Below are 24,912 nucleotides of genomic sequence, written 5' to 3'. Positions count from 1 at the left end.
TTTTAAAAAAAAAAAAATTATTTATTTATTGGTATGTGGTGCTGAGAATCGAACCCAGTACCTCATACATGCTAGGCAAATGCTCTACCACTGAGCCACAATCCCAGCCCCAAGATTTTCTTCTTAAACTCTGTTTTGGAGCAATTTTATTTGATGTGTCTTGTGTATTTTTCTTAAACTTTTTTTAGTTGTAAATGTACCTTTATTTTATTTATATGTGATGCTGAGAATCGAACCCAGTGCTTCATACATGCTAGACAAGCTCTCTACCTCTGAGCTACAACCCCAGCCCTTCTTTATGTTTCTTGTGTTTGTGATATAATGAGATTCTTGGTTTATAGTTTTCATTAAACTGTAAAGGTTTTTGGCGATTAAATTTTCAAAAAAATATTTATTTCTGTTCCCTGCTCTGTCCTTTCTTTCAGGGATTCTTCTTAGACATATATTAAGTCACTTGAATTTGTCCTACAGCTTGGTGGTGCTCTGTTAATTGTTGTTTTAAATTCTCTTTTATCTTGTATTTCATTTGGGTAGCTTATATTACATTGTGTTCAAATTCGCCAATCTTTTCTTCTGCAATGTCTGATCTGCCATTCATTATTTCCTGTGTATTTTTAGTTAGAACATTCTAGTTTTTATTTCCAGAGTTGTATTTGGGTATTTAAAGAATAACTTCTCTATATTTACATTTTTAGTAAAATTTGAAATACAGGTATAACAACTCTTTTAATGCTCTTCTTTGTTAATACTAGGTTGGTTTCAATGATTTGATTTTTCCCCCCTCATTGTAAGTTATATTTGCTTGGATTGTAAGTTTTACATCACTGGGTTTTGAATATTTTTATATTCTGTAAATAATCTTGAGCTATGTCCAAGTCTGCAGTCAAATTACTTAGAGATAGTTTTGATTTTGATTCTTTTAAGTTTTGCTTTTAAGAGTTATTAGCAAGACCCAAGAAGTATTTAGTACAGGAGTAATTATCCCTCACTACTAAGCAAGAGCTTTCTGGGTTGACCATCCAATGCTCCATTAATTATCCAGGTTTTCTGTCTTGCTGAGGAGAAACAGCCACTGTAACTAGCCTTGTGTGGGCACTGGGTTCTGTTTCCTCTAATCTTCTCAAATGGTTCTTTTCCCTGCCTGAGAATGTTTCTCTGCCCTGTGCTGATTAAGTACTCTGTTGAGTACATGAGGAAGGCCCTCTGCAGACCTCTAGGTCTAGATCTCTGTGGTACTCCCAATTCTCAGCTCCATCTCCACATCCCAGGGAGTCAGCTAGGTTCTGCCTGGCTTTGGCCTCCATTCCTGGGCCATGGAAACTCTCAAGACATTATCCAAGGGCAACTTCAGGGCTCCCCTTGTTCCCCCTTCTCTCAGGGATTACTGCCCTTCATTGCCTCCTGTCCAGTGCCTTGAAAACCCTTGTCCAACTTTTTGGTTGTTTCAGATGGGGCAATTAAGTGGATCACTCCATCCTGACATGAAGAGAGTATTTAACTTGATATACTAGTTTTAAAAACTGAATCTCACTTGAGCCCAACTTATTATCCGTGCAATGTATAAGTTGTATTTTTTAGATATTATATAATATTGCTCCACTGGGGTTGGATGAATCATATTAAATTGATTAAGAAAAAACATTTCACTGTTTTTTGGAAATACTTTTTCAATGTCAGTTAAGGGGAAACTGTTACCACAAGTTTATGCTTTATCAAGAATCAGGAAGTACTATGAGATCAGCATAAGATTAAAAAATGTTGTTTTGAGTAGGAGACTATATATTTTAGGTATCTGGTTGGAAGTTACACTTGTCAGAACTGTTTGTCTGTCTGAATTTTGCTATATTGAGCTTCTTCATCATTTGATGTGATGTCAAATGCTAATAGTACAAGTAGCTCGATATCAAATTATCAAATTACTTTAGCATTTTTAATGTCTTTACTAGCTTTTGCCATAATGCTAGGAAATGCTGTGGTTATTTTAGCTTTTGTAGTGGACAAAAACCTTAGACATCGAAGTAATTTTTTTTTCCTTAACTTGGCCATTTCTGATTTCTTCGTGGGTAAGTTGTGTCTTTATTTAAAATAACCTTTTCCATTTATAATTTATTCCTAAAACCTTAAACTAAGCGGTTAATATTTCAAGGGAATTTATGAGATGGAGGGATTAACACAAAAAACGTTAAAATATTAAAATCCGGGAAGGGGTCTATATGGCACTTTAAGGGAATATTATACATAATGTAAATCAGTGTGATAATGGAAATTTCATCTGAAAAGATTTTTTTTCCTTTGTATAGAATAAAAGTAAGTCCCAAATAGATATAAAATTATTTTAGTGTAAGAGTTACTTGTTTCTGGAACTATTATCCTTGTATGTTTAGATTTATAGGTATTTCTTTCTAAGTACATATAGCTTCCTCACTATCACAGTGTTAGGGTAATACGAATAATTCATATGCTGGTAATCAGCACAATCAGAAAATGGGATATTCAGGTCAGTTAAATAGCATGTTTAATAGTATTATTTTATGGCATAACAGATATTATAAAATATACTCAACTACCTTGCATATAATATAGCATTATATAATTGGATGAGACCATAGAGATCAAATTAATGTTTCTTTGAAAACATGTTCTTTTTAAGTTTTACTTTCTGCTGGTTATCATTTTTTAATAATGCATATTATAATAAATATAAGTACAGACCTGTCAACTAACTGGTATTATTTTAAAGGAGCTTCTAGTATAATTTATTCTGGCATATTCAGATTTTTTCATTTATAGCTTCATAAAACTTGCATTTATGTTAAAATGAAACAAAACTCAAAGAATACTTAATTCATTGCCTGGAACACAGTGGTTGCTCAACAAATATTAGTCCCCTTCTCTTTTGATTTCTCTATAGATATATGTCCACCCAAACCAAATTCACAAATATTAGTATAGTACACAGTGTGTGTCAATACTGTTATATGTGCAGGTATTATTAGATAATCAAGGGATTTATAGAAGAGTAGGTTATTCTCCTTCAGGGAGGTTTCAATATAGTGGAGTGGAATAGAGAAATTCACAAATGACTATAGAGATATAGAGTAATGTAGGACCCCACAAAGACCCACCAGAGGTCACTCAGAGGAGGGATAAAGCACGTTTAGTGGAGAGTGGCATTCAAAATTAACTGTTGAAAGATGAATAGAATTTCCATAGGCAGATATGGGGAGGAGAGAAGAATCCCAAGCATTACCAGCAATCAACACGCTGCTATGAAGTTACCAGGCATATCTCCCTGGGTGAGCTTGGGGTTTGCTCTGTAGACAATTGAAATGGGAACAGCAAGGGAGGAAGTCGAAATCTATATGGTCAAGAGCTTTAAATAGTATTGTCAGCTGGATGGGAATAGTAGTAAGCAGTAGTGTCAGTCTGGATTATTAAATGGTAATGTGGAGATTTAAGAATTTAAAAGCAGGTGAGCAAGTGAATGGATTGAACTTTCTCTCGGAGGCATCAGACGGGCTATAGGAGGTAGGAGAGGTTGGAGGATGCAGAGCATGTTTCAGGCGGATGGTGCAGCAATCCAGGCAGAGGTCATGTGGCAAGGCTCTGAGCCAGGATGAGGGTAGAAAGGAAGGGCAGGAGGCAGATCTGCACAGGGTGGGGTTGGTCAAGATAAAGATGAGTCAACGACTGGGCTTCTGGTACTAAGAAAGGGCTGGCACACAGGGAAAGTGAAGGGCTTTGGGGGAGAGCAGCTGTGATTCTGATGTTGCCTTCAAAGTTCTGGAGGAAACTGTTGTTCAGGGAAATTGATTGAGGAGCCATGGCATAAATTGACAGGGTCACAAATGAAGCGGGGATAACCAATGTAGAAATATTAAAAAAAAAAGCATCAGTCTTCCTGCTTCCCTCCTCCATTCAATTTTTCCAGCTAGCCAACATTTGCAGCTTGATGTAGGTTTCACATTATTCTCTATGCTCACATAAACATGTACAAATATACAAGTCTATTTATGTGAACGTACAGAATGTTCTGCTATAAATATACTTATCTCTCTTCTTCTCCTCCTCCACAGAATTGTGTGGCTTTTAGTGATGATCAGCATATAAAATAGATGATGTATTTTGTCTAACCCAATGGGAGTGAGGCCCTGACCGCCCTGGAAGTAGGGAGGGACCAGGTGAAAGGACTGAGAACCCAGAGCCTGAAGCTTTTGAACAAAGATGGTTTCAGATAAGAATGTGGGAATGAGTATCTCCATGTCTGGCTCAAGGTCAACATCAAGGCAGCTCCTCCCCACCATCCAGGGCTGGAGTACCACACCACAAAGATCTGCCTTGTCTTTAAGAAATGGTACATGTAGTTATTTAGTGTTCCTGGTGGTCTCCCTCCATCAGCAGGAGGATGGGTGTAGGGTCGACTCCTGCTAAGAGGAGCTGCATGTAGGCCAAACAGAATCTCTGGTCATCTTCCAGTCTCATCCTTCATGGTTCCCCTGTCCCTGCCAGCTTTATCCAGAGTTACTCATTTAACATGGCACTTGCTATGACATAAGAATTGGGACAGTCCCTGAGCTTTTCTTTTTTTTTTTTTTTTGAATTTTTTTTAAAAATATTTATTTTTTAGTTTTCGGCAGACACAATATCTTTCTTTGTATGTGGTGCTGAGGATCGAACCCGGGCCGCACGCATGCCAGGCGAGCGCGCTACCGCTTGGAGGAACTCTGGGAGGTGGTGGTAGGGCATGTCAGGACTCGAGAGGTTTTCTGTAGCTGTAAGGCAGCCATTCTTTGTATTTGGGGTCAGGAAACCCAGATCACCGGAACCCTGTGATGATGGCAGATTAGATCCTCATACACACATGGCCAAACACCCTTCCTCACAGGCTTTAGAACTTGCCTCCTGTTGAAATCTAAATTTGTGGCAGCTGCATAGCTAGCTTCCCAGGCTGAATTTACTGTTGGAAAGCAAAGAGTTATTGAGGGAAAAATTCCTTTACCAGCTATACCGGATGATATAAAAATGAGAAATATATCAATATAGTTTGACTGCACAGCATCTCATCTATACACTATCGATAAATGTAGATGGAAAAATATATCTGTATATCTATAAAATTGCTATCACGTGGCTAATGTTTCCATCTGTGGGTGTCTACATGTACTGTGGGCATTTATAGCCTATGCAGCTATGTCATATGTGGCCTGGATGGGATTTTCAGGGATGAAAAGTGTTGCCAATCCAAGACAAAATTCCAGGATAAATTAAAGTTTATCTTTAATACCTTCGTGTGCCCATTCATCACCTTCTCTACCTCTCCATCCCTCTGTCTACTTGGGCTGGTATAACAGACTGTAGAGTCTGCGTGGCTTTGACAACAGGGATGTGTTTTCATGGTTATGAAAGTTGGGAATCCAGGATCTGGACAATCAAGCTCCTGGTGAGAACGTTTTTCCTGGCTGACAGGTCCCCTCTCACTGTGTCTTCATGTAGCCTTTCTTTCTTTGTATCAGGGATTGAAACCAGGGGCCTTAACCACTGAGCATCACCCCCAGCCATTTTTTATATTCTGAGACAGGGTCTTGCTGAATGACTTAGGGCCTCATTAAGTTGCTGAGGCTGGCTTTGAACCCGCGATCCTCCTGCCTCAGGCTCCTGAGATGCTGGGATAACAAGCATATGCCACTGTGCCTGGCTACATGGGCATTCTCTGAGTGCTCTCTGTTGTCTCTTCCCTAAAGGACCTCATTCCTATTGAATCAGGGCTACCCCCTTGTGACCTCATTTACCCCTAATTTCTTCCTTAGGTCCCATCTTCCAATACAGTCACACTGAGGGTCAGGGCTTCAGTATATGAATTGGGGAGGGTAGATGAACACTTAGTCCTTAACACCTCTGTGCATTTACTGTCATCCACTTGTCCCTGTGTTGGCCCAAAGGACTGACTGAGGCTATTGGCTCCCTTCAGTTTTTGTTTGACATTTTCCCATAAAAGGTATAGCAGCTTGGCTGACTTGGAGAGAAGGCGCAATCCCAGACTGAGGCAATTTTGAAGCAAACTGGGCATCCCACCCTCATCCACTCATTCACTGGACAATGACTTATTCTGAAGCAGGTGCTCTCTAGAGTTGCCAGGGACATGGCCCTGAAGATCCAGACAAAAGTCCTGCTCCCTGGTGTTCTGTTTCTGCTAGGTGCAGGGAAGTGGAGCTGAATAATAAGCTACATAAATAAGTAGATAAAACGAAGTAGCATTTTAGAGGGTGATAATTGCTGTTGAGAAAAATATAGCAGGCTGAGGGGGAGGCAGGGTTCTGGGTGGGGGTTACCATTTTAAGCATTGGGGGTGGGCTCGCTGAGAAAGGCACAGGAGAAATCAGCAGCTCTCTGGAGGAAGAGCATTTCTTGCCAAGGAACAGCAAGTGAGGAGGAGGGAGGTGGGAGGGTGTGCCGTGTATGGGAGGCCAGAGGAGCTGGGGCAGAATGAGGGAGGGGCGCAGGAGTAAGGGGAGGTGGGCGGCTGGGCTGAAGCAAGTCACCCGGAATGACTTGAGTCCTCAGAGTCTCACAAGCTTTTCTTCTCATTGTCCTTCCTTCCTTCTCTTGTCCCTGTTTATTCACCTTTCTTCCTCCTTTACCACATTCATTTTTTAAAAATAATACATATTTTTCAATATCTTTATTTATTTATTTTTACGTGGTGCTGAGGATCCAACCCAGTGCAAGGCAAGGGCTCTACCACTGAGCCCCAGCCCCACCCCTTTCCCACATTCTTTTAATATAGTTTATTTGCTATTTCTCACTTCAGTTTTTTTCTAAATCACATATGTCAAAGGCTCATTGTTGGGTTCAAGGAATTGGCTCTTGGCTTTCCTCAGTGAGTTCGTTTGACCCACAAGCACAGTTCCAGAGCAAAAGTTGTAGAAACACTTAAATCTGAGGGATATTTCATATTCACTTTTCAGAAACTCCTTCAGAATATCTCTATGACTTCTAGACAGAGGAACTGAGAACATGACATTTGTATTAAAACGCAGCACAAGAACATAAGGTGGACAGCAGGGTTTTACTAAAACTAAATAGATTAGAGTCTGTTTTAAGCTAACTGCAATTCAAGCTGCTTCTATGGTTTTGAACACACCCTTCCTCTTTCATATAATCCAAAATGCATGTGAAAAAGAGGATTTAAGTCAGATCCCTCCCTTTAACCTTTTTTTTTGGGGGGGGAGATGTTGTACTAGGGATTGAACTCAGGGGCACTTGACCACTGAGACACATCCCCAGCCCTATTTTGTATTTTATTTAGAGACAGGGTCTCACTGAGTTGCTTAGTGCCTTGTCATTTCTGCTTTGAGGTCAGCTTTGAACTCTAGATCCTCCTGCCTCAGTTCCCGAGCCGCTGGGATTACAGATGTGCACTACCATGTCTGGCTCCCTTTAACCTTTAAGTTAGTGATGTCTATAATGCAAATGGTTACTGGCATCTCACTCTGTGGGAGAAATGAATGCAGCTGTGAAAATATTCATGTTGCAAACACTGGAATCCACTGGGGTGGGCCAAAATATCATAAAGTGTCTGTTTTTGAGATACTTTGATTTATCTCAGGTAAACGTAGTGCACTTCTTTGTTTTACAATTGTGTGCATGGGCATATGCGCAGACACACACCCCATAAGGGTTGAGTTGAGAATTTTTGTCTTCAAAATAAAATTGAAGCTGGGTGCGGTAGTGGCACAACTGTAATCCCAGTAAGCTCCAGAGGTTGAGGCAGGAGGATCTTGAGTTCAAAGCCAGCCTCAGCAATGTAGCGAGCAACTCAATGAGACCCTGTCTCTCAATAAAATACAAAAAGGACAGGGGATGTGGCTCAGTGGTTAAACCACCCTGGGTTCAATCCCTATTACCAAAAATAAATAGATAGATAGATAGATAGATAAATACGAAAAATAAAATTGAAACATAAAGCAAGTTTACTTGGACTACATACATATAAAAACTGACTATGCAGCTCTTCTTCTCTATGGTGTCCATCTGATGACTCTGTATGTAAATCCAGATAAGAATCCTACATTCTGGGTTCCCTTCCACTGGTTCTGAAATCTTGCCATTGTAGTCTCATGTTGTCTTGTTTTGGAAGAATTCAGGGGCTATTTCCTTCTTCCTCCCTGTTTCTTTTCTTTTCTCTCTACTTACTTATGATTTATTCTGTTTTTAAAATGTATTTTTATTAGTGTATCATAATTATGCATAGTAATTCATTTTGACAAAATCAAACTTGCAAGGAATTTGATTTCGAGCCCCCTCTTCCCTTCTCCTTCCTTTACTCTTTTAAACTTCCTTTCTTCTACATACGTGTAAAAGTGAAATTCCCTTCAGAAGCCTTATATATGAATATAGCCTGATTTTGTCAAATTCATTCCGTTAAATCCTCCCCTTTCCCTTCCTCTCTCTCCTTCTGCTCCACTGATCGACCTCCTATCTTTATGACATCTGATCCCCTCTCCAACCATCTTCTTTCCCTTATTTTGCTCTAGCTTCCATAAATGAGAGAAAACATTCATTCTTTGATTTTCTTAGTCTGGCTTATTTCGCTTAACATTTTCTCCATGTCACCATCCATTTACTGGCAAATCCCATCATTTCATTCTTCTTTATGGCTGAATAGAACTCCATTGTGTATATACACCACATTTTCTTAATCCACTTACCTACTGACAATCATCTGGATTGGTTCCAGAACTTGGCTATTGTGAATTGTGCTGCTATAAACATTGAAGTGGATATTATTGCTATTGTATGCTGATTTTAGGTCTTTTGGATAAACACCGAGGAGTGGAACAGGTGGGTCATATGGTGATTCCATTCCTAGTTTTTTTGAGGAGTTTCCACACTGCTCTCCAGAGTAGATGTACTAATTTGCACTCCCACCAACAATGATAGGCTAGTTTGGTTCTCATGCACCTAAAATGAGAATTTCTGTAAGTGTCTGATAAAATATGAAGATAATCACCAAAATCAGATTTCAACTGAGTTCCCACTTAATGTGTCATATTCTTAGCAAGTAAAGACACCTGTCTGAAATGTCAACACAGTTTTTAAAAAAACCCTAAAAACTAAAAGAAGGGGAACCCAGCTTAGTTACTTTCACAGGTAAGCAGTTTCTGTGCTGGGGTGAATTGCCATGGTAGAGTTTACTTATTTGTTCATTCAGTGAAGGGTTGTGGTTGGAATCAGGGGTTTTGAAATCACAGTTTCTGGTTTCAGATTCAGCTTCTTCTTCACTTACTAGATAAGTTTAATTGTTCCTCTCTTCTTTCTGTGTAGTTGGTTCTTAACTATTAATTCAGCACAGTTCCTACCTCACCAAGTTTCTATGAAGATTAAGTGAGATGATATTTATGATGCACAGAGCACAGTGTCTGACATATGGTCGTTTGTACAATACATATTAGCTTATTAGTTTAAGTTAAATGTGCAAACGACCGTGTAAATCAATCTAGGCATCATAGAAAATGTAAGCATTGATTTATGACATGCTCTTCAGCCTCAAGAGAGACAAATTAAGAGATGACTGTGATGTAAAACGGAATGAAATTAGAGAAGAAGAGACAAAGTGGCAAAGTGCCAGGAGAGTGCAGGTGACAGAGGGATCACTTCTGCCAAAGAAGTTCCAAGAAAGGTGACAAGGAGGAAGTCATTTTTTGACTTTAGGGAAAAACGATAAAGAAGTAAGCACATTTTTTTTTCAGTAGAAAAAAAGGAGGACAAGAGTGTGTGCAAGAGTCTAGGTTTGAATCCCCAGCACTTAAATAAATAAATAAACAAAAGAGGACGACATTCTAAGAAGAAAGAATGATGTGAACAAAGAGAAAGAGATATGAAAATGTGGGTTATGTTTGGTGAAGCTGACTCTCTTTGGGTTGGATCGTGAAGAACATAAAGATGGTTTCTACTGTATATGACTAGAAATAGAGGTCAGGATCTGTATTTAAATTGGAAAGTAATAAGGAGCCTTTGGAGGTACATTGTTCATGACGTCTATTATTAAAAAATCACATTTAGAGTGCATAGAAAGTAAGTCCTGAGCTGTTTAGTGAAATACTGTGAATTTCTATATATAACTGTGTTGGTCAGCTTTGCATTGCTACAACAAAGTATCTGAGACAATTAGCTTATAAAAAGAAAATGTTTATTTAGCTCACAGTTTGGAGTTCAAATCTGAGATTGGTTTTGGCCCATTGATTCGACTTCTGATGAAGATGGCAAATCATAATTGTAGGAACACATGTCAGAGTTATTGCTCACATCTAGAGGCAGGAAACAGAGAGAGATTTAGAGTCTGGGGTCCCCAAGTCTCCTTCAAGAACATGTTTTCAATGACCTAAGGACCTCCCAAAAGGCCCCAACTCTTAGAAGTTCACAAACCTCCAAATACTGCTGCTTTTATGACTAATCTTCTATATATGCCCTTTGGGGGATTCTCATCCAAGTTATAGCAATAACCAAACAATATTTAGTGAATTCAGATATGTCATTGTGTTGTGTACCCATTTGAATCTACCTTTTTGTATTCATCCATGTGTGCTATTTGCTACTTCTTGTTTTCCCCCTGAACAGGTGTGATCTCCATTCCTCTGTACATCCCTCACACACTGGTTGGTTGGAATTTTGGAAATGAACTCTGTGTATTTTGGCTCATCATTGACCATCTTTTGTGTACAGCATCTGTGTATAACATTGTTCTCATCAGCTATGATCGATACCAGTCAGTCTCTAATGCTGTAAGTCAAAACGTTTAATTTATTTTTCTTAGAAATATAGATGAAAATTTTGGTTCTCTCAAATTATCTGGAGCTGGAATCCAGGAAATTACCCCTAAATATGTGCTTTACCACTGAACTATACCCAAATCCCAACAAAAACATTTTTTAAGTCTAATAATTAAAGTCTAATATTTAAGTCTTCTTTTTTGTTGTTGTTGTTGAAGAATCTGATCCTTTTGTTACAAAATTCTCAATGGCCCTTAGTCTATGTGGTCGAGGTAAGTCACTCCCCTATGAACTACTGAAATGGGAAGGCATCAAAGGAAGCACCAGGCTAGCTGTCTCACTGTTGTACTATCTTCATGGATATATGAGAGGTTCACAGTAGGTTCCACTCCATAGACAAGTTGAGACCTGAATATTTTCTTCAGGAATTTGCTAGGCAATTAGAAAGAACCCCAGATTTTTGAATGAGATGAGAAAATCAGTTCTGAATGGCCAAAAGGAGAAGCCAGGTTATACAGTGGAATTAGCCCAAAAGACCAAGTCCCAGTGCCAGTGTTAGACCTATGCCAAGAAAGTCTGAACTTAGCCAAAATCTGGAATAGCCTCAATAAGTTAGTAACTATTCTTAAGCAAGCTAAATTTCTCAGAAACAGAACAAAGGAGAACATCAGTTTGAAGAAAGCCTCAGAAATATGGGGCAGTAATTTGAAATCTTTGAGGCCTCAATGGGACACTTTCACTTCTCACTCTCAGGGATCTAAATCCTTGGGCAACTATAGGGTGACAGGGATTTTGCTAAGTGTTGGGATATAGAAATGAATGAGCAGAGACCCTGTTTGGAAGATCATAATAATCTAAGTGGAGGCAGTCCCAGAAGTACATGGGTTTAATACGTGGTCTAAGTACTATGCTATGACCTTGAGAAAACAGTGATGGCTCCCCTCCAGGAAGACTCTGTGACTTGAAGGCATATACACCTGGGAGAAGGTATTAGATAAAGCAAAGGATAAACTGCTGGATCAAAGAGATTTCAAAATGATGAGGCTCAAGCAAGACAGTAATTTCTTTTTTGATCACAGACCAGTCCACGAAAAGTGGAAGGCTGTGCTCCAGGACCCCAGTAACAGGGTGGCTCTGTACCCTCTCCTCTAAGTCTGGGACCAGAAAACTTACTATACAGGACCTGATAGTAAATACTTTCGGCTTTGAAGGACTATGGTCTTGATTGGAACTACTCATCTTCACTGTTGTAGCACAGAACAGCCCTAGACAATAGGTTAAAAAAAATGTGCACAATTGTTTCCAATAAAACTTTATTTAGAAAAACAACGGTGGACCACATTTGTTCCACAGACAGCAGTTTGCTTACATCTGCTCTAGGTTATTATTCTCTGCAGAGTTAAAATTAGGCTGTTGTTACTCCAGGTTCTATATAGGAAAGGGAAAGGACAGAAGTCCAAGACAGAGGGATTTTCTTTAAAGTAAGTACTGCAGAATCGCTTTCTCATTTCCCCTCACATTTTATTGATGAAACTTAGTTACATGGTTCCACCCCTGTGCACAAGAATTTGGGGACTATGGTCTATAACTGTGCTACCATATGGCTAAGGGAAAGGGTAAAATGAATTTTAGAGGACAGCCAGCTATTTCCACAAATTGGTATTGGGTACTTAATTAGTGGCAGGGTTCATTGTAGTTTATATTGGTCAAACTATGGAGAAAGTATAGATCAGTTTGGATTGATAATTCAGATACCAATAATGTTGTATTTTCCAAGCTGTAGGACTTTACCCATTATTGAGTCATGAAATCAGTTCAATTGGTTGCTTATTTTTTTTTTAAATGAAAAAAACGGGGAATAGAGTAGAATAGAACAAAATATAAAATTAGGGTAGAAAATATCAGAATACCTTGTGCATCATAAAGGCAACTACTGTTCTATGAATATTCTTGTCTGTATTCTTGGTTATGATGCAAAATAGAATTCTTGCTTTAGAAATATATTTACTTTAAATACTCTATGTACTCTTAATCAGAATCTTTCCCATTTGTACTTTTAAATTTTCCTTTCTTTATGGATTAATGTTTCTTTTTAATTTTCATTGGATGTTCCTAAGACTTCTTTCACGGGTTGTCCAAGCTTTTGTGTCTACCCTCATGCTTGTGGGCAGAAGAGGGACAGCTTGCCCATGTAGAAAAAGTGCTTAGAGATTTCAGAGAGAAGAGAAATGATACCAGAGAGAAAGTGGATGTGTGTGTGTGTGTGTGTGTGTGTGTGTTTTCTCTGAGTCTTACCCTGAGGACATACCTGGCAGTGCCTCGATCCCTGTCCCTAGTATGCAGCACAGAGGTGAATGCATAACAGTCTCCAGGGGTGAATGCATGGAGGCACTACGCTAATGATTCCAGGGAAGCCTAATGAAACCAGAAGGAAGACTTCTAGGACTCCTGTAAGTTCACGGAAGTGGTGGTGGGAAGCTGAGCTCTGACTCTAGATCAGGTGATGTGATAGGCAATGGGTGGGCTTGGCCTGAGAAATGGAAATATTACAATAATTTGGCAGCACAATATTACAGTACTCAGAATCTTCTAGAAGGATAGATTCCATGTAGCTGGAAACAACAGGAATTTATTCTCTCACCTTGAAAGGAGGGGGACAACAGAACTGTCCTCTCTCAGAAGGCTCTAGAGAACCTGTTCAATTCTTTTTCCTAGCTTCTGATGTTGCCAGAAATCCTTGGCTTATAGATTCTCCACCCCAATCTATGCCTCTGTTGTCACCTGGTTTTCTCCCTGAGTGTCTGTGTCTCTGTTTCCTCTTCTTTTTTTAAAAAAAAATTTATTATTTTTATTTGTTCTAATTATTTTTATACATGATAGCAGAATGCATTTTGATTTATTGTACACAAATGGAGCACAACTTTTTGTTTCTCTGGTTGTACACAATGTAGAGTCACACCATTAGTGCAATCATACATGTGCCCAGGGTAATGATGTCCATCTCATTCCACCATATTTCCTACCCTCATGACCTCTTCCCCTTCCCTCCCTCCTCTTTGTCCAATCCAAAGTTCCTCTCTTCTTTTCATGCCTTCCATTATGGATCAGCATTTACTTATCAGAGAGAAAATTTGGCCTTTTTTTTGGGGGGGGGGTTGGCTTACTTAGCATAATATTCTCCAACTCCATCCATAATACCTGCAAATGCCATAATTTTATTCTCTTTTAATGCTGAGTAATATTCCATTGTGTATATACCGCAGTTTCTTTATCTATTCATCTATTGAAGTGCATGTAGGTTGGTTTCACAGTTTAGCTATTGTGAATTGTGCTGCTACAAACACTGATGTGTTGTGTCACTATAGTATGCCGGTTTTAAGTCCTTTGGGTATAAACCGAGAAGTGGGATAGCTGGGTCAAATGGTGGTTCCATTCCAAGTTTTCTAAGGAATCTCCATACTGCTTTCCAGAGTGGTTGCACCAATTTGCATTGCTCCCAGTGATGTATGAGTGTAACTTTTCTCCTATATCCTTGCCAACACTTAATGTTGCTTGTATTATTTTTTTTTAATTGTTTTTACTTGTAAGTTGGACACACAATACCTTTATTTTTATTTATTTATTTTGATGTGGTGCTGAGGCTCAAACCTGGCGCCTCACACATGCTAGGCGAGCGCTCTACCACTTAGCCACAACCCCAGCTGTTTGTATTCTTGATAACTGCCTTTCTGACTGGAATGAGATAAAAATCTTAGAGTAGTTTTGATTTGCATTTTTCTAATTACTAGAGTTTTTGATCAATTGTATATCTTCTGAGAAGTGTCTGTTCAGTTCCTTAGCCCATTTATTGATTGGGTTATTTCTGGTTTTGGTACTAAGTTTTTTTTGAGTTCTTTATATATCCTGGAGATTACTGCTGTATCTGATATGCATGTAGTAAAGATGTTCTCCCAATCTGTAGACTCTCTCTTCATATTATTGATTGTTTCCTTGGCTGAGAAAAAACTTTTTAGTTTAAATCCATCTTATTTATTGATTATTGATTTTATTTCTTGCACTTTTGGAGTCTGGTTAAGGAAGTCAGGACCTGATCCAACATGATGGAGATTTGGACCTACTTTTTCTTCCATTAGATGCAGGATCTCTGGTCTATTTCCCTTTGTGAGGGAACCAGTCATATAGGATTAAGGTGGACCCTAATCCAGTAATTTTGGATTAAAGTGAACCCTAATCCAATACAACCTCATTTTTTTATTACATCTATAAATATTAATTTCCAAATAAGGCCACATTCACAAGTACTGGTGCTTAGGACTTAAATATATCTTTTTTAGGGGACACAATTCAACTCATAACAGGCACTTAGACTGTGTCTGTAATCTTATCTCATTTTTAACACCGGTATGTCCTAGTGTGCTTCTCTGCCTCACAAAATAAATCCAACAGACAGAAATTTGGGTATTTTATTGGAGCAATGAGTGAGAACTTGGGCATCAATGGATTCTAGGAGGCCACCCCAGCTGGTTGTCTGGATTCAAGCAATCCTTGAGCTGCTTATCTGTCCAAAATGCTCCCTCAAGATGAAGGGATTGGCATTCTCTTCTCAAATCTCTTGGATGTCCATTATCTCCATTGACCTTATGCATAATGAAAGATCACTTTCCAGCATATTGTATTATATCATCACAAAGGCAGCACAGAGTAATTAAAAAATGAAATGCAGTTTTATGACCATCTGGGTATTGTTACCATCTTCATAGTCATTAGATTTAGTGCAAGAGATGTATTAATTAGTGGCATAAAGAAGCAGAAGGCATTTGTGGTCATCATGGTTCTGGTTAGCATCTTAGCATATCCTCAGAAATGCCAGTAGTATGGTGGGATGAGAAAAACCACTTCCCCACAGTTGAAAAATATTTATTATTTTTTAAAATTACTAACCAGTTTTCTCTTACCTCCAGCCATTGGTCATCTCTTCTTAGCAGGTACATCCAACAAAGAAACACAGTGCTAGAAGTGTTATACCCCTTAAAAATAGGACAAACACTGTAGGCTAGCTTTTAAAACTCATGAGAAAATAGTACACAAGAGATAGTGAGGGCTGGGGTTGTGGCTCAGTTGGTAGAGCGCTTGCCTAGCATGTGTGAGGTACAAGGGTTCGATTCTCAGCACCACATATAATTAAATAAACAAAGGTCAATCAACAACTAAAAAAAAATGAAAAAAAAATAGAGACAGTGAAAGGCACGTTCCTATTTCCTGGGTAAATCATTTCCTTTCTTGAAAGGGAGGAAAGTAGAGACATATGGAATGTTTGAACTGGAAGGAAACTTATAGACCTAAAAGAGGTTCAGAAAGTTTGCCTGTTCTAAATGCCCTTACAAAATTCTTGATCCAGATGTTTACCCCTCGTATAGAATGGTGGGCCTTAGATGTCCTTTGACATAGAAGATATTCTTAATGATTTCAGGCCTGACACAAGGATCCTGTGATCCCAGGTCAGCCATCACTTACAGAAGCTTTTTCCCCTGTAGAAGCCTGTCTTTGTCACCCAGTGGAGCTAGAACATTGTCTACCCTTAAAACCAGCAGTGGCACTTGCCACAGTCATTTCTGTCAGTGGCTGGCCATCCCATCGTTGGCATTGTGATCTATCTGATGGAAACGCTGTGGATGGAGTGATTTGGTAATTCTCAGTAACACTGCAGTATTTCCCAACAGCAGATGTAAACATCTTTGGGTGTGTGCTTATCTTCTTGGGAGTGATGTAAGAGTCCTTCTTTCTGTTCTTGACGCCACCTTCAGGCCCCAGAATGAACTGCAGAGTAGATTCTTTCTGAAAAGTGGAATCTGATAAGGCATGATTTTTGAACTTTGGGACCATGATGAGAAATGTGTTTTAGATTGGTGATGTAGTACATGCATTTCTCTCCCTATGTGTATCTGTATTCCCAAAGGTATATTACTTTGGTTGAAAAAACATCATCAAACAATAACTCTGCGTGATGCATTGTGACATTGACTCTTCTATTGCATTAAAAAGAATGCCTGCCCTGATCCAGCCTGCAGGTTGAGAAATAATGTGATCAGGTGTACCTTATTTCAGTTTAACATTCAGATGAATGTCTATTGGTGGGAATATCTGTTTTCTAATTTTAGATATTAACCTTGACATTTTCTTTGGTGTCGGAGGTTTAACCTTGAAGGTTATAATTTTCCTCTTGACAATCATTAAGAAAATCCACATTGTGGCTCAGGTTCCACTCAAATAGAACTCTGTGTCCTGGCACATGTCACAATACCCATGTTATATATCATGTCTCAACCTCTTGCACATCCCTGAAACTTCTGAGAGCCTGTGGGATGATTTGTGCATCAACAAATGTTCATGACATTGAAACAAACTTATTTGGTCTCTTGTAGGTGTCTTATAGAGCTCAACATACTGAGATCTTGAAGATTGTCACTCAGATGGTGGCTGTTTGGGTGCTGGCCTTCTTGGTAAATGGGCCAACGATTCTGGTTTCAGAGTCTTGGAAGAATAATACTTGGAATAATAATAATAAGGAATGTGAACCTGGATTTTTTTTGAAATGGTACATCCCCCTTATTACATCGTTCTTGGAATTCCTGGTCCCAGTCATCTTAGTTGCTTATTTCAATGTGCATATTTACTGGAGCCTTTGGAAGCGGGGTAATCTTGGTAGGTGCCTCAGCCATCCTGGACTCACCTCTGTCTCCTCCAGAGACTGCGGGCACTCATCCAGACATGGACTGTTTTCAAGGACATCTCTTCCTGCAGGGAAGGACACAACATCATCCTGTGGTTCAGAGAGACAAGGAAGAAACAACAGTCTCTTGTTTTCCTTCAGAACCTACGTGAATAGCAATACAATCACTTCTAAAGCTAGTTCCCTCTCCAAATCGGATTCTATAGCTCTTCACCAAAGAGAACATACGGAACTGCTCAGAGCTAAAAAATTAGCTAAGTCGCTGGCTATTCTCTTGGTTTTTTTTGCCATTTGCTGGGCTCCATATTCTCTGTCCACAGTTGTTCTTTCAATTTACAAACCAGAGCAGCGTTCAAAATCGGATTGGTACAGAATTGCATTTTGGCTGCAGTGGTTCAACTCCTTTGTCAATCCCTTTTTGTATCCATTGTGTCACAGGCGTTTTCAGAAGGCTTTCTTAAAAATATTTTGTATGAAAAAGCAACGAATACCATCACACAATCGGTCAACATCCTCTTGATGATAATGTTCTCACTTCTGTAAATTTTAGTCTTCATCTCACCAAGGTGAATTTCATCTGGTTTTCATCTTGCCCATTCCACTCTACCCGCCCCCCCAAAAAAAGTCCATAAAACCACAACAATTGAAAACTTAAAAAAAAAAAATCTGCACTTGGACGCCGATGGAACATTATCCCAGTAAATAACAGTCTAATGATGAATTGATAACATATTTTTGTAAACTCATAGCCACAAAATACTATTTTTCTTAGTCATCACCTCTTCCTTGTTTTGTAGATCTTGATACAACCTTGATTGTGAAAGTCCAGAGTCTCTCTTCTCTTTTTATGTACAATGTTTGCTACAGTCATAAGTTAATTTCACCTTTTTATTTGATAGCAATACAAATGTGTCCAGTTTTGAAAATCATTCCCTGAAGTATGCAGTAGAGCCAGGAGCCTCGACTGGGGGTAGGGAGCTCTGTGATCATCAGTGGGCAGGTGTGTTTGGGTTTGAGTTGGCAAGAACAGGGGAGTTGCAGTGAACCCAGGTGAGCTCATGTATATTTCCAGAGTTTATGTCCCTGATCCCAGTAAGGAAGGAGGTGTGGTGTGGTAGAAGAAAGTCCTGGCAATCACAGAAGAGGAGGAAGGATAGAGAAGAGCTTGTCCTATTCCTTCCTGCCCTCTTCTTCCAACTTCCATACAAGCTACAACTCTAGGTGGAAATACCAGAAAAAGAGGACAGGTAAGAGGTGGTGAGAGGACCATAGGGCCACTGACCTAGCTGATGTCAATGGTTAGTTCTCAAATATTGTTGTATCTATTTAATGTCTTTTACTCAATTTGCCCAATATTTTATATTTCAGCGCTCAGTGTTATTCCTTTATAATGTAGTTGATACAGGTTATACTTACCGATAAATCACCATGTATTAGTTTGGTGATGTTTTTGTCCTTTGTTCACTTTTAAATGTTTTCTATTCTCAATGTCATAAAATTTTATTTTTCTTCGAGTTAATTTCATCTCTCCTAAAGTTTTTTTTTTTAAGTATTCCTTCTACAATTTCTCAGACTTTTCATACAGTTTAATAATTTTTATATTTCTTGGCCTTCTTAAGGCTGGTTAATTTTGAACACTAAATTACAAAAAAAAATCTGTTAAGTGCATGGCTTAGAAATGTACATGTTTTTTATATACACTTATGCTTTAATTACATAAGAGATACATGTTTTACATTTAATAGCAGTTTGAAAAATTGAGAAGTAAGTTTTTATAAATATGTAAAGTTGTTATGCCTCAGCTGTTGGTTTTAACATTTATAAATCAGTAGTTATAGAGCTCATGTGATTGCTGGAGGCTTGACTGTGCACAGAATCGAGTGGTCCTAGGAAAATTTTTCCCAATTAAACCTCAAGAGAAGCATGCCTAAATATTCATACATGTTTTCTAAATTATATATGAAATATAATATATTTCATATATAATATATTTCATTCAGTGTAAGATGCTGTCAATGTAAAATAAGTTATTTTATTTACCACCATAAAATGGAAATGCTACAAATTGTTTATGATGTAGTATTTTTAAAAAATCACATTCATAGTCTCATTCTGATTCCAGAGTTGAGAAATGAACAATATGTATCTTAGACACGCTGAAATACGATATATACATGACAAATGAACTGAATAGGCTACTACTCCATGAGAGTTTGAAAAATGAATACTTTAGATGGCCCATGAATGTATTCATCAAACAAATGTTATTGAGGCCTTAACAGGTATTAGCTAGTTATGGTAAAGATGCCGGTGAACCTTGCCAATAAGATTTAGATTCTGTAGGAACAGGAATTTTACTCAGGGGTTCTCTTACTAACACAGCTGGGTGTGCCACAGAACCTCAGCTGATACTTAGTGAAAAGGCATTTGCTAGATATTTACCTTCAGATGAACACAATTTTTACCCCTTCCTTGCATCCCCACCTTTTGAACTGTGACTTTCCAGCCCCTCCCATCCAGAGTGACTTGCTTTGGCCAATAGGCTTCTGCCAATAGGCAGGAAAATAACATCCTGCTTGAGCCTAGGGTTGAAGAGGCCTGTGCACATCTGTTCTGTCTCTTGGGAGTTGCCCAGCTGCCAGTCTGCTGCAGGATGAGGGACCACGTGGAGCAGAATCAAGCTGCCATGGCTGAAGTGGCCTTAGACTGGCAGCCTCCAGCTGACTCAGCAGCTGCCTGGCGAGGAAGAGGCAAAATGAGTTCTGCCGAAAGCTCCTAGCATGGCCCAGACCAGAGGAACCACACAGCTGACCCAGTGATGACTGAACAATAGTAAGTCTACATCCTGGGAGTGTTCATTGTTTGACAATAGCTCACTGACATGTCAAGCACCTACCCTACTGTGTATTAAACATACCCTCCAAAAGCTGAGTAGAAGAAAGAAGTAGACATTGATATTGTTTATTCTAGTGTGAGAGCTTGGACACAAGACATAAACATTATTATGCAAGAGAACAGTCTTTTTTTAAAAAGGTCATGGCTACTTCTCTACAGGAACATATTCATTGCAAAATGATTTAGTAGCAGGGATAACTGATTTTGAAATAACACAAATTGCATAATATACCAGTGGTCCAGGTGCACTCGTGAGGGTAAAGTTGCACTGTGAGGATGGTGAGGAAGGGCCCCCTGGGGGCAAAGAAGCTGTTCTTCGCTCTGTGCATCTCTCCCTTAATCCTTCCTGTCAGTCTCTTCAAGTTGCCATCTAGGTCAGAGACTATGACCTAACCATTGGTTATGCACTTTGTATCAAATGGTCTCTCTCATTTTTAAAAATGTGTCTTTCCTTGCTCATGCTAGTAGTCATTTCTTTATATGCTTAGAATTTTATGAAGGAATAAGAGGAGGAAGAGGACTTAGTAGGACCAGCCAGTTTGGTTCATGGTTAGTAGTTTCTGTGAAAGGACTGGTAGAAATAGTTTACGTCTCATTTTAGATGTCTATCCTGCCTATTCTCTTCTCTCTTAGAGAGGTTGGTCATAAAGAGTTGAACATTAAAGAATACGTGCTGTCTGGAGAGGTGGCACACACCTGTAATCTCAGCTACTCAGGAGGCTGAGGCAGGAGGATCTCAAGTTCAAGGCCTGACTGGGCAACTTAGTGAGACCCTGTCTCAAAATAAAAAATAAGGGGGGGGGGGGCTGGGGTATAGCTCAGTGGTGGAGTATCCCTGGGTTCAATCCCTAGTAACACACACACACACACACACACACACAGAGAGAGAGAGAGAGAGAGAGAGAGAGAGAGAGAGAGAGAAAGAAAACATCCTGCATAAAAAATTCAGGGAAACTTTTGAAACATCTTTTTCTGATGTACATCCTTATTTAAAATTTCCAATAGTAAAACAAAGATGGAAAAAATACACTTTTTCCGTCATGGAAAGGTACTTATCAGCTTCTTCTTAGAAACTGAAAGACAAATGGCTTTTAAGTGATTACTCAGTCCTTCCTGTTTCTTTGTCCCCAAGTCTACAGCATCTGGGTCATGGCCCAGAGGACAGGTAGGTGACAGGTTGGATGTTCTGCTTTTCTTGGACTCTTCATTTCTGAATCCAGTTGGTTTGAGTTCAGTCATTACTTTTGAGTTTGATTCCTCTGGCTTCATCCTCTGGATGGTTTGGAGTTCTGAAAGCCATACACTTTCAAATTATTCTCTAGATTGAGAAAAATGTCTGCTACTTTGAAATAATAGTCCAGCAAGGTTTATATCATGAATTGGCTGCTGGGGGGCAGGGTAGGCAGAGTCTGTGCCTTTAAGGAGTTATGTATCATCTGGCATGGAATCAACAGGAACACAAACAGGAACACGTGTGGCAGTGAAGTGACATAACTTGACTGATTGTTTCATGCAGGATGATGTTTGTACCGATAGGAGAGGGCAGTGCCCGATAGTGTAGTGCTGCAGAGCTGCCCTGCTTGGCCTGCGTCTTTGGGGGAAGTCCAATCTTCCTGTAGCAAGGTCGTGTAGCTGTTCTCCTGGATGTTGTATAGATAAGCCTCTGGCTGGAGCAAGCTGGAATAAAATCACATGGGTGATAAGGATGAAGTCTGGTGCTTACTCTGCCAGCACAGAATTAAATACCCCATTCCTTGGACCCTGAAGAAAGAGGAGAGTCAATGACTTGCTGCAGGCAATATGATCTGCAGGTAATGAAGTCATCACTGGAACCCGGGGAATCTAAAACCAGAGTCCAGATGCTTAAGCTTCATTCCACCGGGGTCTCAACAGTTAGGGGGATATGAAGTTAATAAGTTAGGCTTTTGGGAGGAGGTGAAGGGCTAGTGGACCAAACGGCAACAAAAACGACAGCAAAATAAATCAAGTCAAATCAAAACAAAAACCATTCAATATCAACAATATCCCATTTTAAGGGCCTTCTCCCCGCACCACATGGCAATTTCCATGTTCTCCACCAGATGGCAGTAGTTCCACACGCTTTTCCTCGCTTTTATTTCCATCAGCACAGCCACTGAATAAACAAACAGGAGGGATTGTTTTGTATTACAATGTAAAGAAATCTGATAACGGCCCCTCACGTCCTAATATTTTATATTGAATTAAACTCAGAAAATCAGTTAAGGCAACATAAACTCTAAAAAAACAAAACAATAATGTCTTTCACCCATTAGAAGGCAAATTTGCCCCGGGGTGTTTGCATAAAGGCATTTGTGTGTGTGTGGGCATTCCACTGAACACACAACTGGCCCAACCCCTGCCTCCCTCTGACACGACCTTCCACCTTCCACACACACACACCACACATCACACAACCCACAAACTACACACACCACACATCCACCCACACACATACTCACTACACACACCACATATATCCACCCACCCACAACTACACACTATAGCCCCCCACGTTCATTCACTACACACACTACATATTCACACACATCCACACATTGCATAATTCCACACACCCACACACATCCAAATACTATACACATCCACTAGCCACACACGTTCATCATGACTCACATCCACACATATCTACACACATCTCCATACTACACACTTCCACACACCCATCCACGTCCACAAATATGCAGAGCCAAACCAACTGGTCCCACCCCACATTCCTTATAGTCTCCTGAGACTCTAATGAAAGTACAAAAGTTTTTCTCTGTTTCACTAGGGTCATTTGCTAGACCTTCCTTTAAAACAATATTATGGTTTATTTTTAAAAGATTTATTGCATTCCAGCACCTAAAAATCTTTAAATATTTTTCCTCCTCAAATTTCACTGAAAAGGAATAATTCTCTTCTGTCTTACACATATACAAACCTATTCCATCTTAATTATTATTATTATTTTTTTTTTGGCATTTCTCTTACATCTACACTTAAACCATCTTTCCACCTTAAAATAGGTGTCCACTTCTCATTGTAAAGGCCATATACCAGAGTATCCAAAGCTTTAACAGTCAGAGCAAATTCATGATTTTTCGACTTGAAATTCTTCATAAAATCGGGATTTTCAACAGCGTTTTCTCTATTTTGGAAAGCACCCTCTTCTGGCTAAACTTGGTTTTGCAGATCAGTTCTAATTGATGCCCTGCCCCTAATGAATCAATAGAACTCCTTCTGAGTAAAAAGTGAAATTATTTTGTAATAAGAATAATTTATTATAAAATAATTTTTTAAAACAAAATTGTTTTTATTACAAAATAATTTCCAATATTATATATTACACCATGTGCCATTAGTACAGCCACATTTTAAATTTTTAGTCATGGGCATGGCTTCCCTGGTTATCCACTCAGCACATGCATGTTGGGGTTGACTTTACTGTTGCTATAAATTTTAACAAAACAATCACTTGAGTTATTTCTGTGTCAGTCCCTCAAATAAAGAAAGTGGGTAATCCTCATCAAATCTTCATCTTATCAATATTTTTTTCTGTATAATTTAAATCAAAGTATCCCTTACTCTTCAGACTTTGCTCTTTTGAGACTCTGTCTTCAATATTATAAAGACTGCAAATGGGGGAAATCATGTACATCTTGGTGAAAATTACTCTAGTCATTTTTTTGGAAATAAATCTATCACAAACATGGATATTATTTATTATTTTATTTTTACTTTTTGTATTAAGGATTGAATCCATGGGCACATTACTACTGAGTTACATCCCCAGCTCTTTTTATTTTGAGACAGGGTCTCACTATGTTGCCCAGGCTGGCCTTGAACTTTGGATCCTCTTGTTTCAATATCCTGATTAGCTGGGAATACAGGTGTGCACCATGGCACCCAGCTATGGGCATTATTTATGAGTCACATACACTTATTTCTAAAATCTCAGCTGTTGTTAAGAAAGCTAAGTGTTGGGGCTGTGGTTGTGGCTCAGTGGTAGAGCACTCACCTAGCATGTGTGAGGCCCTGGGTTCGATCCTCAGCACCACATTAAAATAAAGGTATTGTGTCCAACTACAACTAAAAAAACAATAAATAAAAAAAATAAAAAACAGAAAGCTAAGTGTTGGCAGTTTTAATGGTCTTTTTAGATTAATATGCAATTTTGACTAAAGACAGTCCTAGAAACAGTTAATGCAGTTTATACCTTCATTCCATCTCTTTCAATATCTATTTCATTTGTTAAAATTCTGAGAGGTTTTGTTTTGCAACTTGAGACTTATTTGGGGGAAGAAAATCTGGGAAGAAAGAGGAAAAAAAAAAAGCAAAGCAAAACAAAACCCAAGGAAAGAGTCGATGATATTTGTTTTTCTTCTTGGCTTATATTTGAGTTTTTCTGGAGAGAGGAATAAAGATAAGTTATGGAATCATTTTACATGAAAGGATTCCCATCCAGGTAAGAGGTGACCCCTCAAGTTGATAAAACATTTC

The 24,912-nt window shown here is 39.0% G+C and overlaps 1 protein-coding gene and 1 non-coding gene across 2 annotated transcripts; both read left to right on the top strand.

Moving 5' to 3' along the window:
• The first annotated feature begins 1,858 nt into the window (after positions 1-1,858).
• On the top strand, positions 1,859-18,428 carry Hrh4 (histamine receptor H4). The gene is made up of 3 exons (XM_027935742.3): positions 1,859-2,063; positions 10,618-10,781; positions 17,192-18,428. The coding sequence occupies exons 1-3, from the start codon at positions 1,871-1,873 to the stop codon at positions 18,017-18,019; spliced, it is 1,185 nt and encodes a 394-aa protein (XP_027791543.2). The 5' UTR covers positions 1,859-1,870; the 3' UTR covers positions 18,020-18,428.
• Positions 18,429-24,399: 5,971 nt separating this feature from the next.
• On the top strand, positions 24,400-24,472 carry Trnaa-agc (transfer RNA alanine (anticodon AGC)). The gene has a single exon. It is a non-coding gene; the product is annotated as a tRNA-Ala (tRNA).
• The last annotated feature ends 440 nt before the right edge of the window (positions 24,473-24,912 follow it).

Source organism: Marmota flaviventris, chromosome 16, assembly GCF_047511675.1.
Source record: "Marmota flaviventris isolate mMarFla1 chromosome 16, mMarFla1.hap1, whole genome shotgun sequence".
In the NCBI taxonomy this organism is placed as follows: Eukaryota; Metazoa; Chordata; class Mammalia; order Rodentia; family Sciuridae; genus Marmota; species Marmota flaviventris.
This window is presented reverse-complemented; position numbering and strand designations above follow the sequence as displayed.

Excerpts from the sequence above, each read along its gene's own strand:
- Hrh4 (XM_027935742.3), top strand. The coding sequence starts at position 1,871 with ATGTCAAATGCTAATAGTACAAGTAGCTCGATATCAAATTATCAAATT. Across the intron at positions 2,064-10,617 it reads CATTTCTGATTTCTTCGTGG|GTGTGATCTCCATTCCTCTG; the intron begins GTAAGTTGTGTC and ends CCCCCTGAACAG. Across the intron at positions 10,782-17,191 it reads ACCAGTCAGTCTCTAATGCT|GTGTCTTATAGAGCTCAACA; the intron begins GTAAGTCAAAAC and ends GGTCTCTTGTAG.